At 43.5% G+C, this 17,550-nt stretch overlaps 1 protein-coding gene across 2 annotated transcripts; it reads left to right on the top strand.

Annotated features, from left to right (window-relative positions):
• smyd1b (SET and MYND domain containing 1b) lies at window positions 1–10,059 on the top strand. Of its 2 annotated transcripts, XM_048244205.1 has the most exons (10): window positions 1–262; window positions 1,962–2,138; window positions 2,485–2,698; window positions 2,918–3,048; window positions 3,947–3,985; window positions 5,609–5,804; window positions 7,777–7,869; window positions 8,289–8,452; window positions 8,971–9,139; window positions 9,309–10,059. In XM_048244205.1, the coding sequence occupies exons 1-10, from the start codon at window positions 141–143 to the stop codon at window positions 9,462–9,464; spliced, it is 1,461 nt and encodes a 486-aa protein (XP_048100162.1). In that variant the 5' UTR covers window positions 1–140; the 3' UTR covers window positions 9,465–10,059. The 2 variants fall into 2 exon arrangements, with proteins under 2 accessions (XP_048100162.1, XP_048100163.1); XM_048244206.1 differs by lacking the exon at window positions 3,947–3,985.
• The last annotated feature ends 7,491 nt before the right edge of the window (window positions 10,060–17,550 follow it).

The raw sequence follows: 17,550 nt of genomic DNA on the forward strand, positions 1-17,550 counted from the left end.
CAAGGGTTTAGAGCTAAGGACAGGATTGGCCAGGGGGACACAAGAAGTGCTTCATTCTTCATTCATTCATTCATTCATTCACTCGCTCACTTTGCCGGGGTTCTCTGTCCAGAATCTAAGATTGGACCACAGGAGAGATCATGGACAACGTGGAGGTGTTTAACCCACCTGGGAAGGGCCGGGGCCTTAGGGCTGTACGGGAACTATGGGCCGGAGACGTGCTCTTCATAGAGCCCAGCTTTGCAGCCGTCGTGTTTGACAGGTATGACAAAGGCCAGGCTCCATAGAGACACATGGCATGTTGGCATTTTGGCTTGGACTGTGTGAGATCAAGTGAAGTACAGAAAAGGAAAACACTCTCATATCATGTCCTAAAGGACCTTAATGGAAGAATTGACAAGACGGTACAAAGTTAGTCAACAAATTACTAAAATGGTCAGGATCCTACTTCTCGAATGTTACATAGTGCAATATCAAGTGTTCTGGGCACACATTGGCAATGTCAGAGACTTCATTCTTCGTATTACAAGTCAGTGTAGCATCAGAATGAGTTTGAAGGCATTATTGTAAGGTGAAAGTACTGCATTGTGTTGCTTTAATGTGGAGCTGAATTGACTCTTTTTAATAGATCCTGAGCTGAGTATTAGAACAAGCACCATCTTCACTTACTTTCCTCAGTTGTCTTTCACAAGAAGTGGGACATTTTGTTTTGCATTGTTCGGTTTCATTTTGACATTGGGTTTGGAACTGACGTTGTCCTTGCTTGCTGTATCATCTGAACACTTGGCTTTCACCATTCATTGCTAATATAGTGAGAGATAGCTGATCTGGTAAAGTGTGAGAGAGGACATGGTGTTAATGCCTCTCTGGACCACATCAGATCAGTTTAGACTTACCCCTAACATAGGTGACCACTAGTTACATGGGTGAAATGGACAGTGCAACCCACTCTGAAATGTAACATGATCTAAAGGTACCACAGCAATTCAACTGGGTTCATGACTTGGGATCATTTTAGTCTGAGTAAATCAAGTTTTCCAACACATTTTGGACAGCTCTGCGTTAGTTGTTCTTGCATTTGTTCCAGTATTAAAATGTAAAATGTAACTCTTCCCACAACACTGTTCATTTCCTGTGTCTGGTATTTGCAAGATGCGGCTCATTCAGCTCATGTGATCTTTCATTACTAGGCAAGTGTTCCATGTTGTGTTTCTATGGAATACAGTAGAATGAACTCCACATGGTATACTGTAGTAGCATGGCCCAACCTGCTTTGTTGGAGTGGACGTGATGTCTACTGTGCCATAAATACAACATGGCATCATGCATGTGATGTAATAGAGTATAATACATACCTGGCTTTGAAAGCAATGGAAAGATATAAACACGGAGAGCCAGATGAGATGCCAGAGATTGGTGATCAGATTTAGAGTCAGTGGAAGAAGCCTTAGATAGGAGTGTGCTGCTTGTGTGTCTTAAACACTCTTGAGGACATTAGAGTTTCCCAAGAAAATAAGACTTTGGACAAACACAACAAACGCATACTCAATTTCATAAGTTATATCTTTGAGTACAGGTGATGTGACAAGATATTTGCAGTAACAGAAAGCTCACCCAAAGAAGTGCATGTCAGTGCTCTATACGTCTGTGTGCTCTGAGTGTCTCAGATGAGATACAGTGAAAAATATGTCACTGTATGCAGAAGTGATACTTTGGATTAAAATTAAGCTTTAAGTTTACTGCAGTACATGCCTGCAGCATATGCATATTTGATATTACGATATGACATCATAATTACTCCATTACTACTGTACATGCCTGCAGTACATATTTGATATTACGATATGACATCATAATTACTCCATTGCTCCATTACTACTGTACTACTATAACTTGCATTGTCTTTATCCTGTTTGTCCCTGACGGCTACATGTGTTCTATTTGTCTTTGTCGTCACCCAGTATGGCAGCAAACGTGTGTCACAGCTGCTTCCGTCGGCAACAGAAGCTGCATCGGTGCGGCTCGTGTAAGTTTGCTCAGTACTGTGACCGCACCTGTCAGAGAGCAGGCTGGGATGAGCATAAGCTGGAGTGTCCCGCCATCAAGGCCTACGACAAGGTGCCCAACGAGAGCGTGCGGTAAGGGCAGAGGCCTGACCGCAGGCTTCAACACACAGAGCAAAAGACAAGTTTCCATCGGGTGTTTACAAATTCAGATACTGAAACTGACATTGAGATAGATTGGATCATTTTTTCATGAACAATGTAATGTGCTCTTAGTAATCATGCTGTAAGTGAACAACATTTATTTTTTCCTTTCTTTTGATAATCAGGATTAGAGTCTAAGTTTGCAAAAAGTAAAAAAGTGACGATGCATTAAGGTGCAAAAATCACTGCTCCTATTCAATATGCATAGCACAAAATATCTTTTATTTAGTTCAAATATTAAAGATTGAGGATCATATTGTACATTGTTGTGCATCAGACTCGCTGCCCGTATCTTCTGGAGGCTGGATAAGGAGGGAAGCATCGTGTCTGACCATCAGCTGACCACCATAGATGACCTGGAGGACCACGTCGAAGACTTGCCTGAGGACGACCTCAAGCAGCTCAAGATTGATATCCACAACTTCCTGGACTATTGGCCACGCAACAGCAAACCACATAATGTGGACAGCATCTCCCACATTCTTGGAGTGGTAAGACTTTAATCACCTGTCCTATCTCTCTTTCCCACACTAGAAATGAATAATAACATATAAAAACTATAGATGAATATCGTTTATTTGATCAAACACATTTGTGTATCAAAAACACAAAGAGAAATCAGATTGTGCCCATGACCATTTCTTTTACTGAAATAAATAATAATACACATCTGTCCTGTATTACATTAATTCTTATTTTTATTTCCCAAGATAAACTGCAATGGCTTCACCATCAGTGACCAGCGGGGGTTGCAAGCAGTAGGGGTCGGCATCTTCCCCAACCTGTGCCTGGTCAATCACGACTGCTGGCCAAACTGCACGGTTATCCTCAACAATGGCAAGTGAGTACTACCCTTCACTGGGAACTTAATTGTGTCTGGCATTCCAAGGATGCACGCAGATAGTTGGGGTGGTACTTCAGAGGGGGGACTGGCTGGTGATGACCATTAGCGGTAACTGCTGATAACAATTAGCATTAACTTTAAAGGAAACAGAAAACTCACTTATTGCGAAAAGTCATTTGAGTTGACCTGGACAGTAGAAAATGAAAAAGATTGTTATAATGGTTAATATAAACATAAACAGAATTAACAGATTATATTAGTTAAGGTAAAGCTGTCAGCTGTCAGCCAGCAGCTGTCATATAAATGGCCCATGCTGACTGTCATTATATTATGTAAGACTGAGGACGCCATCTCCTCTGATAAGCCTATGATGTTTTAGCCCACTTATCATCAAAATAGTGCCATACTATGAATGTTTCCGAGGATTTATGACATAATCTCTGCTTCACAGCTGACCAGATGAAAAAAATATCTGTTTCATTTTTTTTCATTATCACTGGTTAGTTCAGCTGTTATTCTGCTAGTGGAGGATTATTGCGTCATTCCAAATAGAGTGATGAAAATACGACCTTTCTGTGGTCCAGGGCACATGATTATAAAAACAACCATTGCAAAGAAAGTCAGTTGTGGCAAAGTCATCACAAACTATAACAACCAGGTCGACAAAAAAGGAGGAGGGTCTGTCTTCGCTCTTTAACGCATTAAAAGACATTGTGTATCCCCACGTTGCAAAGAGTGCGGATTCTCACAGCATGGTGGTGTCCCTCAGTCAGAGTTGTTGGGTGTGGGGGGTGAGGAGGAGTGGAGAGGGTGTTGGCACAGCCACAGCTGAGGGAGACAAACTGGTGTGTTTCTACTGCATAAAGAAAAAAACAACTGTTGTTTTGTTTTTCAGTCAGTCGGCTGTGAACAAAATGTATCACTCCTACAGGAGGTGGGTCAGTCTAGAGCAAACAGTCCTTTTCCTCACATGGAGCACTCCCTGTAAACTCTTTCCATTTGTCTCTGTCTCCGTCACTCATCTTTCTACCATCCCTCTCTCACAATCAACTACCCAAGCACAATTAACCCACTACTCCTGTGAACTCTTTCCATTTGTCTCCGTCTCCGTCACTCACCTTTCTACCATCCCTCTCTCACAATCAACTACCCAAGCACAATTAACCCACTACTCGCTCAGGAGGACCCTTTCACCACAGATACACGTCACGTCCATTCCATTACACTGGTATTTCCCAGGTGATTCCATTGGACACTCCTGCAGTTCCCAATTCTGTGCAACTCATCCCACTGCTCTGATTCAACCAATCACAGATTTCCTTAGTCCACTGATTGGTTGACAGAAATAAAAAAGGATGTAGCCAATAACCCAATATAAGTGCGGAACTGAGAAAGTGCTGTATGGTAGTGCTGTGATGGAACAGTCTGGGTCTCAGTTGGTTAATGCCTGCGGGTGGTTGGTAAGTTGACTCTCTCTCTCTGTCATAAACGCTCATCAAGTTCTTCACCTCTAATCCCCTCATGTGACTCCATGGATTTTGCCACGTTTGGTTTTCATACTGTCCCATTTTTGACAGAATGCAGCGTGTGGCAAAATGTTGCATGTTCATCTCAGTGCCTTATGGCAGTTTGAATAAAAAAGGCCTGTAGCCTATCGACTGTCCTTCTCTCCTCTTCTCTTCCTCTGTCTTTCTTGCCCACTGGCTCCACTTCATCACACGTGTGTATGGTGTTCCTGGCAAAATGGGTGTGAAATATACAGTATGGTCAAAATGAAGGCCAAAATCATTGTGCTATTTACCCCACAGGTGTTAGGTGTTGACTTTTAGTCCTTTTTCCTTTTGATCCTTTTTTTTAACCCGTTCTTAAAAGCCAAATCAATTGACTGTCTTTTTCAAAGAGCTCTCTCACTGCTACTCCTTCAGTTTCACTGTAAAACATCCAGAGCGATGCTCATCAAAATGAATCATGACATGTTTGAATGCATTGAAATTAAATCAATGAGTTGTGTGATAGCTTTGGGTGCTATCTAGGACAATTCTGCTTATGGCAAACCAGTCAAATGTGAGTGCTTCAGCCTGATAATCTATGATAAGGAGGTGGACATTATCCATTTTTATTTTGACAAGTTTTTACTTTCTTTAATGATGTGTTCTTAAAGTAGTATAATTGTTTACAAAATCCTTATGTCTAGTATTATTAACATCACACAGCATGTTCACACTGTAAGTTGAATCACAGAAAACTAAAAACTAAAAAATAGACTAATCACACCAATATCTGCTTGTTGAGAATTCTGGTTGCTGACAGTTGAATGCAGAAATACCCATATAATTATAGGGGTTCAGTTCAGAGGAATGAATTACTATCTAATTCATTGATTTGTAAGGCGTCATGGCTTTTCATGTTGGATCTAGAGATGAGGAATGAGTCTTATTCTCTATAAGAGTCTTATTCTTTATCTGTCATCTAACACCTGAACTGAGGTCAGACACCCAAACCAGTCCGCCCTGTCTTCTCTTGCAGTGTTCATACCGAGTTCTGTTTTTGTGCGTAGAGTGGAGCTGAGGGCTCTGGGCAACATTAAAGCGGGAGATGAGATCACCATCTCCTACGTGGACTACCTGCACCTGTCTCACGAGCGCAAAAAGCTGCTCAAGGACCAGTACTTCTTTGACTGCACGTGTGAGCATTGCACCAACCGCACTGGAGATGACCTCAAGATGGCAGGCAAGGTGGTGGATGATGTCAAGGTGAGATTGAGCTTCATGTGTAGATACCTTTAATATCATTTGCAAAAATACTACAGAATTTTGGCAGAAGGATAGTGATTTTTGCTCATTCCTGGGAATTTGTTTTGAATTAAGTTTTACACTGTTTATGTGCATATGGAAAAGCACACACACACACACACACACACACACAGAGAGACACACACACACACACACACACACACAGAAGCCTGGGACCCAAGTGACTGGTGGAGCTGTAGGAGAGCATGAGGTGAATCAGGAGAGCGTGCTGTCAGCACTCTTATCTGCTGCACTGGAGGTCAGCGCTGGAGTCTTTGTGCGGGGCTAATTTTAGCAGAGGGCCACACTTGCTCCAGGGAACAGCTGATTCTTCTGATGATGGAGGAATCCCAGGCTTTTGTGTGTGTGTGTGTGTGTGTGTGTGTGTGTGTGTGTGTGTGTGTGTGTGTGTGTGTGTGTGTGTGTGTGTGTGTGTGTTTGTGATGAAAAGGGAACATTAAGATAGTAGCCATCTGAGGACAATATTTTCTGTCAGCAAACACATACAATGGTACAAATACCTCAGCCAAGGACGAGTAACTGTTCCGCATACTGCTGAGAAGAGACAAATGTGTAAACCTGTGAGAGGATGCAGTGATAGGTCTGAGACACACTGCAGCATTTATCACACAGTCGCTGGGCTTGTGCATTCTGACAGCGTTGCTGCTGTTATTTTTAGTCCCGTCAGAGTCTTCTGAGAACACCTAAAGCAGAAGGTGCTGTAGTGGCTTGTTTTAGAAGTAATGATAGAAGATAGTGTGGACTAAAATAGCAAACACGGATACATTTAGTGTGCACAAACACACACAACGTTTGTACATGTGGTGATTACTGTAACTAAGATTGAAAGACAGTTATGCTTTACAAATGTGACATGAAGACAGACATAATTATGCAAAGTGTATTCTGAAATGGCGCAGAGTTATCCAGTATACTGCTTAATGTGGGCAGCTGCGGCCTAATAGTTAGCGCTTCGGACTTGTAACCGGAAGGGTTGCCGGTTCGAACCCCGACCAGTAGGAGAGGCACCTACTGTAACCCCTCACTGCTCCCTGAGTGCCGCTGTCGTAGCCGGGATTAGTGTGTGCTTCACCACTAGACCAAATTTCCCTCACGAGAACAAAAGAGTATAAATACTTACTGTATCAGTCTGGTACTGGACCCGAGGTTCTTCTGCTTCTGGTCTCATTATCTGACACAGGTTAGGACTGATTAGACTGGTAGAGCGGTAACCTTGTCTGACTCCAGTCTGCCTGGGTTTTTCACTGCTCTTTGCCTCCCAACGGTGTCATTTGGTTTGATCAGGCATCACAGTAGCATGGGGTCTGAGAGTAAATATGATGTGTACAATATGACACCTATGTATAGATGGCGAGGCAGTATTTTGCAGGGATAATTGTCTGATGGTGTGATGTAGGCTGATGTTGGTGTGACTGTGAACTGATCTGTCAGCCATGCTGTGCTGTACCTTTCCCCGGGCGTCGGATTAAGGGCTGCCCACTGCTCCGGGTGTGTATGTGTGCTCCTAGTGAGCCCACTGCTCCGGGTGTGTATGTGTGCTCCTAGTGAGCCCACTGCTCCGGGTGTGTGTGTGTGCTCCTAGTGAGCCCACTGCTCCGGGTGTGTGTGTGTGCTCCTAGTGAGCCCACTGCTCCGGGTGTGTGTGTGTGCTCCTAGTGAGCTCACTGCTCCGGGTGTGTTTGTGTGCTCCCAGTGAGCCCACTGCTCCGGGTGTGTATGTGTGCTCCTAGTGAGCTCACTGCTCCGGGTGTGTATGTGTGCTCCTAGTGAGCTCACTGCTCTGGGTGTGTGTGTATGAATGTGTGTACACTTCTGTACCCCCCCTATGGGTAAAATGCAGAGAACAAATTTCCAGTAGGAACTTCCTTGACAACTTAACTTGACAACTTAACTTACTGGGCTGTATGCGCAGGTGCCTGATGAGCAGGTGAAGGAGATGACAGAGTACAGCTTTGAAATGCTAAGGAAGATGGAGAAGGCTCGCTTGGATGGCAAATACCATGAGGTACCACTGCACTTTATGGCAGTTTCACAGTAGGGCGCACATAAGCAGCTAGATGTTTTGCCTTACTTCCAAGGACATCACAGAATATGTCTATCTCAGTCCCTTTGGCAACTCTGGTACTCTGTGAACTGCAGTAAAAATATAAAAGGCAATAGTCAGGTGAGGTCACATTCAGTTTTAGTTATTCAGTGTTACTGTACATCAAATTAGCATACAACTGAACTAAAGTAATGTTGACTACATGTGTTGTGTTTCATATACTTAAGTATACTTTTTCCAAAGATAGTTGCTCATGAAATGTAACAAAAAATAATGGATGTGGTTGGATTAAAATAAATCCACTTAAAGTTGACCAGAAGTGCTGCTTTTTGTGTTCTGTCTACCCAACCCCAACCCTACCTATGTTGTCCGCTGGTCAGGTGGTAAAAATCTGCCGCGAGTGTTTGGAGAAGATAGACCCAGTGCTGGCCGATACACACATTTACCAGCTGCGGCTGTGGAGCACTATCAGTGAGGTGCTGTCCTACCTGCAGTACTTCGATGAGGCCGCCACCTACGCTCGCAAAATGGTGGAGGGATACCAGTGAGTGTCTCACCTTCCACAGTGGCACAGACTCACCGGGCTCATTCGGCTTGCCTTCAGTTCAGCTCCATTTGTCCATCCTGTCATACATTTGCATGACTATATTCTAATCTACAGATTCAAAGAAAAGAAAAAAATGAAAAATTAAAACAAAACTCTTTGGTAACACTTTACTTGACTTGACATAAGAGGGACATGACACTGTCATGACACACAAATCCACATAAATCTTACCCTAATCCTAAACCTAACCCTAACAGACTCTATCCCTAACCCTAACCTTAAACCTAATCCTAAATTGTTATGACAAAAACCAAATGTCACTTAATAACAGAAGCGTTATGTCATAAACGTTTATGACCTGTTTATGACATGTTCATGACAGTGTCATGTCACTCTTATGTCGATACTGTCAAGTAAAGTGTAACCTCTTTAGTTCTTTGACTTTAACTGTAATGCTATATCCTATGAGGCTGTGCAAAATGACTTCCTTAGGTGAGTCTTTATTTTCTCCACAGGAAGGTGTACCACCCAAACCATGCATCCCTGGGCATGGCCACCATGAGAGCAGGGGTCACCCACTGGCAGGCAGGGCTCATTGAGGTCGGCCATGGCATGATCTGCAAGGCCTACTCCATCCTGATGGTCACACATGGCTCCATACACCCCATCACCAAAGACCTGGAGGTACGCTTCAGCCATAGAAAAACATAGCACTTGCTTGATGCCTTTGTATCTTAATTTGTCCCTGAGCTCTACGCATTGTCGTGGTATGTTGTTCCAAAGACATCTTTGGTTGGAAATGTAGTGAGTTTTGGGTAAGTAACTTGACGTTCTGTCTGTGTTGCTGCTGTAGGCTATGCGGCAGCAGACGGAGATGGAGCTCCGGATGTTCAAGCAGAATGAGTTCATCTACCACCAGATGCGTGAGGCCGCGCTCAAGAACCAGCCCATGAGCATGCAGTCAGAACCGATGGTGGAGGGCATCAAGAACCTGTTCCGCAGGAAATGAGAACACCTGTCCACCCACCGATTCCCACCACACACACACACACACACACACACACACACACACACACACATGTTCAAACACACAGGACAGACCAATTAACCATAGTGTGGACAGAGCTATCCCCATCTCTGCTATAGCTGTGGTCCCCTTAATGAGGAGGCCGGTGGGGAGAAGAGCCCCACCTGACCAGAGAGCTCCAGACGTGGGGAGCAGCACTTGGGCAGCTCTCCTGACCCGTTCCCATGGAACGTCCTCCATCACCTGGACAATCCATGAGGGTCTTAATGATTCACAGTGTCACATATAGAGAAACACAGGCTCTGTCACTGGAGTGTAAGTCATGGACTTCTTTTGATGTCTCCTGTTAGCATTTAGAGCAGTTACATTATTCATTACGATAGTTTTTTGACATTTAAATTTGCTCTTTAAATGTAGATGTTCCTATTTTCTATATGTCAGGTTTGGAATAGTAACTTTGTTCACTGCAGACACATCCATCAAACTATTTCACATATTTGACATTTCACAGTCACAGATTTGCAGTGATTTTTTTTTTTATTTACAACTAATAAAATCTCCAAACAAACTGCATGGACCTCAGCTTTTGACACGTTTGCTTATCCTCGACTGATGACTGATGATCTACATGTAGTAAATAAGTAAGTGAATTTATACTCACATTTACAATAGTGTCATCATCAACTTTCTCTGTGATGGACTGGATGCCTTTGAAAGTCACTTTCAGTTGATTGCACTCCATAACGATGGTAGCCTGCATGACAGAAATAGAAACAGGGGAAATGTAGATTGAAGATTTACAATATTATCCCTCTGAGTTTGTGACTTGCAAGCACACACCTCCAGCACATGGGAATGAAATGGAGTCACCATGAAATGTTTACAGAGATCTGCACACTATTGTGTACTCTACAAAACATTATGTTTTAGCCAGCAGGAGATGCCATCCCTTAGACTGCTGGTTTGAGGGCATATGATGTAAAACAGGTTCCTCCCAAGATCTGCCCTGTTTAGAGATATACCTTGACCTTTTGGTCACATAGTCTTGATCTCGCTCTCCTGGCCAGCAGTAAACGAGTTCACACACAAGGACCTGAGAGCCAGTGGTCACTTTCTCTGTGACGTGGTCTCCATTCTTTTGTGTCACTGAGTGTCCATCTCAGCGACACTCTTGAAGTCTTTGCCCTTCTCGATTAGGTCATCTGGGAACCCTCAAAGTCAAAGTCAAAGTCAAAGTCAGCTTTATTGTCAATTTCTTCACATGTTCCAGACATACAAAGAGATCGAAATTACGTTTCTCACTATCCCACGGTGAAGACTAGACATATTTTACCAATTTAGGTCCACAGACAAACATAACATTCAAGTAAACAAAAAAGTAAGTAAATAAATAAATAAGAGGGCACATATAATAATGAAAAAATAAGAGCAGCAAAATTTGGTTGAAATTGTGCATAGACAGTCAATAAAATACTAGTGCAAAGTCAGGCCAATAAAAGGCTTGGGTAGTTCTGTTTGACCTAAGTAAGAAAGAAAGTGGCATAGTGGTGCAAGTTATGTAAGAGTTGTTAGCAGAAGTGTTGTGTTTTCAGGACAACAACACCAAGTTGTAAAGTGTACAAGTGTGCAAGTGTGCAAGTGGGAGTGCAGGCTGCCATTTTGGTCCAATGTCCAGGATGTTATGTAGCTGAGGGTGGAGGGGGGAGAGGAGGGAGAGAGTTCAGCATCCTTACAGCTTGGTGTATGAAGCTGTTGGTGAGTCTGGTAGTGCGGAGGGCGAGGCTTCTGTACCTCTTCCCAGAGGGCAGTAGATCAAACAGATTGTGAGCGGGGTGACTTGCATCACTCACAATTTTTGGTCGCCTATGGCGGGTGAGGTGGGGTGGTGTAAATGTCCTTGAGGGAGGGGAGTGAAGCACCAATAATCCTTCCAGCTGTGTTCACTATGCTGCAGGGCTTTCCTGTTGTATTCAGTGCAGCTTCCGCCCACACACAGCGATACAGCTGGAGAGGATGCTCTCAATGGTGCCTTGGTAGAATGTGGTCATGATGGCTGGTGGAGCACTTGCTCGCCTGAGTTTCCCGAGGAAGTACAGGCGGCGCTGAGCCTCTTCTCGCCAGTGATGCAGTGTTGGTGGTCCAGGAGAGGTCTTCACTGATGTGCACCCCCAGGAATTTGGTGCTGCTCGCTCTTCCACCACAGCACCGGCCGATGGTCAGTGGCAGGTGTTGGGTGTGACCTCTCCGGAAGTCAACAACAATCTCTTTGGTCTTGCTGACGCTCAGCAGGAGGTTGTTGTCCCTGCACCACGTGGTCAGATGGTCGACCTCTAACCTGTATTGAGTCTCGCCGCCCCTTAGTGATGAGACCCACCAGAGTTGTGTCGTCAGCAAATTTCACTATGTGATTGTTGCTGTAGGTTGCAGTGCAGTCATCGTCAGCAGGGTGAAGAGCAGCGGACTGAGCACGCAGCCTTGGGGCCCCTGTGCTCAGTGTGATGCTGCTTGAGGTATTGTTGCCAACACATACTACTTGGGGCCTCTGACAGAGGAAGTCCAGTAGCCAGTTGCAGAGGTAGGTACTGAGTCCCAGTTTGTCAAGTTTGCAGATGAGTTGTTGTGGTATTATGGTGTTGAATGCAGAACTGAAGTCTATAAACAGCAATCTCACATATGAGTCTCTTTTTCCAGTTGGGTGAGGGCTGGGTGGAGGGCAGAGCAGATTGCATCCTCTGTAGACCGCTTTGGCTCGGAATGCAAACTGGAAGGGGTCCAGGGTGGGGAGAATGGCTTTGATATGTGACATGACAAAGTCGCTCAAAGCACTTCATGATGATGGGTGTCAGTGCCACAGGGCGGTAGTCATTGAAGCAGGATGGAGCAGTTTTCTTGCACAGGTATGATGGTGGCAGCTTTGAAACATGATGGGACGATGGCTTGCTTCAGGGAAGTGTTAAAGATGTCTGTGAAGACATCCTTAAGCTCCCCCTGGCGCAGTCCTTCAGCCGACGACCTGGGATGTTGTCTGGACCTGTTGCCCACGGGTGTTGATAGCAGCAAGTGTCCTCTTCACGCTGTCGGCAGAGAGGCACAGGGGCTGGGTCTTCTGAGAGGGGATGGGTCTTCTGTGGGCAGGTGCTGTTTTGTGCTTCAAAGCCGAGCAAAGAAGCTGTTCAGGTTGTTGAGCAGAGGGATGTTGCTCTCACAGCTCTGTGGCTGCTGGCTTGTAGTCCCAGAGGGCCTGAATGCCCTGCCATAGGCTTTGTGCGTTCCCTGCTGTCTTTGAAGTGGGTGGTTATCTTGTGAGTGTATTCCTTTTTGCTTCCTTGATGCCACGGGACAGGTTGGCTCTCGCTGTTCTCATGCCAGCTTCGTCCCCAGCTCTGTAGGCTTCGTCTCTGGCCCTCAGCAGCCTGAGGACATCCCCTGTCAGCTTCATCCCCAGCTCTGTAGGCTTCGCCTCCGGCCCTCAGCAGCCTGAGGACATCCCCCCCCTCAGCTTCATCCCCAGCTCTGTAGGCTTCGTCTCTGGCCCTCAGCAGCCTGAGGACATCCCCTGTCAGCTTCATCCCCAGCTCTGTAGGCTTCGTCTCCGGCCCTCAGCAGCCTGAGGACATCCCCTGTCAGCTTCATCCCCAGCTCTGTAGGCTTCGTCCCGGCCCTCAGCAGCCTGAGGACATCCCCTGTCAGCTTCATCCCCAGCTCTGTAGGCTTCGTCTCCGGCCCTCAGCAGCCTGAGGACATCCCCTGTCAGCTTCATCCCCAGCTCTGTAGGCTTCGTCTCCGGCCCTCAGCAGCCTGAGGACATCCCCTGTCAGCTTCATCCCCAGCTCTGTAGGCTTCGTCTCCGGCCCTCAGCAGCCTGAGGACATCCCCTGTCCGCCATGGCTTGCAGTCACGGCTAAAATCATTCAGATCAGGTCTAGTAAATAATCACAAGGTGAGCCCATGGCAGGAGGAAGAAGGGACACATATTATACTTTTAAAGACTAACAGCCTTATAATTATATTCTTATCATTAACAAAAGTTTATTTCAAGATACAATTCACAAAACACTATTCAGTTGGTTTTGAAATCTCAGGAGAATTGCTAGAAGTTAACAACAGAAATTAAGAGGCAAAAATAGTTACCAAAAATTACAAAAAAAAAAAAAAAAAAAAGAATGTGTTATTAAAATTCCCACTTACCATTTGATCTCATGAAAGGGACAGAGTTCTCATGGGATTCCAACTGATACATCCCAGTAAAAGACATAGTGAGATGGAACTGTTGCACAGACAGATAAATCACAGACTGATGGGATAAACTTTTATCTAGATATATATCTGGGCAGGGAAAAAACCCAGAGAATATACTCAACAGCTAGCAAAATACCATGTTTACAAGATTGTTATAGGGCTGCACAACTCAGGACACTGCAGTGCAAACACAGTTATAAGCCAAGGTGGAATGACATAGAATGTTCAATGAGGGGGATTTCTAATCAACATGTTTGATTGGTGATCCTTCATTGGTTAACCAGCTCTGTGATCTAGGCCACCCCTGGATATACAGCTCCCTCAAGAGATGGCACAATATAATTAATAATATAATAATACATTTTATTTGTTTACACACTTTACATTTTCAGGAAACCTCAAAGTGCTACAGGATAAAAATGACATTAAAACTAAATAAAACAATACAATAAAACACCTTAACACACTGATTTCATCCCTAGTAACTATGACAGAGGATTTGTTGAATGGATGGAAAGCAGGAGCTGAAAGACACAATTTGTATTGCAGGATCAAGATAATTTTATTTGCACATCTTTTTATTTGCAAGACGTCAGTTACCAAAACAATATCGTTCAGTTATGTCTCTTCAGGCTTTATCAGATGATCATACAGTACACTGTCAACTAAAGCTCGTGGGAAAGAGAGGGCAATTTAACCATAACACAAGGGCAGTGGGAGGGAATCTGCAGACAGCAATGGAGGTTCACCTCCACTACACAAGTTCACCCTCTTGGAGAAAGTTCAGTTGGAAAAATGTAATACCATTTGTTTTTTGCTCAAAAAGGTCAAATATTTTGATCAAACTGACTGCTGGAGATCCTGTGGCAGATCACTTCCACATTTTTTTTTTTTGGATTGTGACTCCATTTAGCACAACAGTTCATAATAGCCTATCACCCCACAGAATGAGAGCTGGTGCATCTCAGAAAATGAGAATACTGTGGAAAAGTCTATTGCCCTGCCAAGATTGAGAGATCAACTAGTTGAGGAGTGAATTATTTTCTTCTATAGTTCCTTCTAGAATTCTACGCAAACAATCTATGGTTTCAGTGTTGCTTATACAGTCTATGGGGAAAATCTCTGAGGGTAATTGTCACATCATAATGCGGAACTCTCGGTTTGCGAACATTCTAATCACATATTTGTGACCATACTCCTCAACAGGTTAAAGGCTCAGGAACCATTGCTGATGTTTTGATTTAATTCGCTGATTAGAGCTCTTCTCAGGTCGACATTACAGCTCATGGAAATAAAAAATCCAGCATCTCAAAATATAATAATTAAGAATTTATAATACAGTAATCATCAAGATTAGAATAATCAAGATTTAAACAAAAAAGACTTGAAATATTTTACTTTATGTATAATGCACCTGTACAGTATATTGTACATTGAGGAGCTTCAATGTACAAAATGAATTAAAAATACATGTTGAGAGTATAATAATAACTAATAAATAATAAAATGGCTTCAAAAGCACCCTCTAACGATGAATGACTAGATTGATGTGGTTTATAATATATATAATATGGAAGGAATTACATTCACACGGCGAACCCAAAAGAACAAATTTCATGAAAACTGGTTGTTATGGCTCCTATAAGTGTGTGTATAGTGACCAGGAACACTTTTGGTTGTGTGTGGTCTGTACTTTGAAAAATTCACAATAAAGAGTAAATTACAAAAAAGCTGAAGCATACAACTGATATCATTTGTGGTCCCATTATATGATCCCAAAGAGGTGGGCCTTATGTATAGCCTTATCCCCAGCTAAGAGACCAGTGTTTAGTTTCCGTATCATTAAGACCAAGGGTAAAATCTGATCAGCTAGATCAGTAAAACAAACACCACACATGCACAAATGTGTACAAAAGTGTGAGAGCACACACATGCAGCTGTGCAGACACACACACACACACACACACACACACACACACACACACACACACACAGAGAGAGAGACACACACAAATTATACACAGACACAAAAAGATCACCTATGGACATGCTAGCATCTTACTTGTCTGCAGTTGTATTGGCACATTCAATTACTAGTAGGCCTAATAGAACAGTTAATATAGACATTCTTCAAAGCATTTCCAGTGATTATATTCTGCTGTTCCCATGGGAAACCCTTTTCAGTGGTTGTAAAATAACTCTTATCAGATGTGTTGTCTTATGACATGGAAGTTGTCAGTCGGCTTAGTTTAGACCCTTGATACAAGCGCAGATAAGTGTAGATAACACTGTGGCTGTGCTTAACTCCAGATAGTGAGATGGACTACTCAGGATTCTACAACAAGCCAGATGTTCAGGTGAAGCCAGTAGTTTTGTAGTGAAGGCTAAAACCCTTGAAGTTGACATATTATGTGGATCTGGATGAATAATTCATTTAAAGTACACATAGTAATGTAAGTGTTGTCCCCAGCAATAGACTAAACACTGATCGGTGCATGTATGTGTTGATGTGTTGATATACATCAGCAATTCAACTTTTGGTTGGCCCTTTCATACAGTAGGCCTGACACCAAGATAGCGACAGTTAGCCTTCTCCTCCTTCAAATACAAACCCTAGTTTCACAGAGCCGTATATAGATACTGTTTCTTGTAAGGTCATTGTGCCCCCTACAGGGCAATTGGAGATAAAGCAAAAAGGCAGCGTGCATAGACAAGGCCACAGACATACTGTAATCATCACCTTTCTTAGCCAGGGCTGAGTAAATAGTGAAAGTAGTACTATTGGCTGTCAGAAGGTTGGGCAACACATGGAAATGGTAGTAGGAGTTTGCATTTTTGTAGGCCAAAATTCATTTCCATAGGGAAATTAAACTGTTAAAGTTAAAGTGGTGAAACAGTAAGCACAGCAGTACCTCTAAAAAGAATTTACGTCAGATTGTTAATTTTGCATCAAAACACACACCATTTTTTTTTTCCTGAAGACACAGTGTGCTTGGAACAAGAAAAAAAGACCTGGCAGCCCATGAGATTTGCTTTGTTGGGGACAGCTGAGGTTTTGAAGTCTTTGTTAGCACCTGAGCCATTTTCATTCTACACTCTCCCCCTCTGTCGCTGCACACACACACACACACACACACACACACACACACACACACACACACACACACACACACACACACACACACACACACACACACACACACACTCACACACACACACACACACACACACACACACACACACACACACACACACACACACACACACACACACACACACACACACACAGCAACACACTTGTATGCACGTGCACACATTTTGGGTTGTGTAATTTGCATGGCTCAGGAGGGGGAGTTGTGGAGTCGTGTCAACGGAAGTTCATCTCCTGGAGACACTGAATAAGATAAGAGCCTAGGATGGGTCACTACACTTTGACCTCTGACCCCACCTGATAGTGAGGAGAAGTGAGGTGCCAGTGACTGTTACAGTAAATGCCAAAATAAACTCAGTGTTTTGCATGCATCAAAAACGTTGCCTTAGCCGACGATATCACACACTGTAACTGGTATGTGGTAAAGCACTGATAAACAGTAAAACCTGACAGTAGGAATTGGTTTAGAAAATGATTGTCCCTACAAACATGTCACATTCTGCCTCACTACTTAAAGAAAAAATACCCAATGTAATCTATTGAGTATGTACACACACCCACCCACACACACACACACACACACTCCATGTCATTTATTATTTAATTTCATTTATATACACATTATCTCATTAGATACTGTAGCTCAAATGAATTATGAAAGTGAACACAAGCGAAAGA

The sequence above is a fragment of the Alosa alosa genome, chromosome 5, assembly GCF_017589495.1.
Source record: "Alosa alosa isolate M-15738 ecotype Scorff River chromosome 5, AALO_Geno_1.1, whole genome shotgun sequence".
NCBI lineage: Eukaryota > Metazoa > Chordata > Actinopteri > Clupeiformes > Clupeidae > Alosa > Alosa alosa.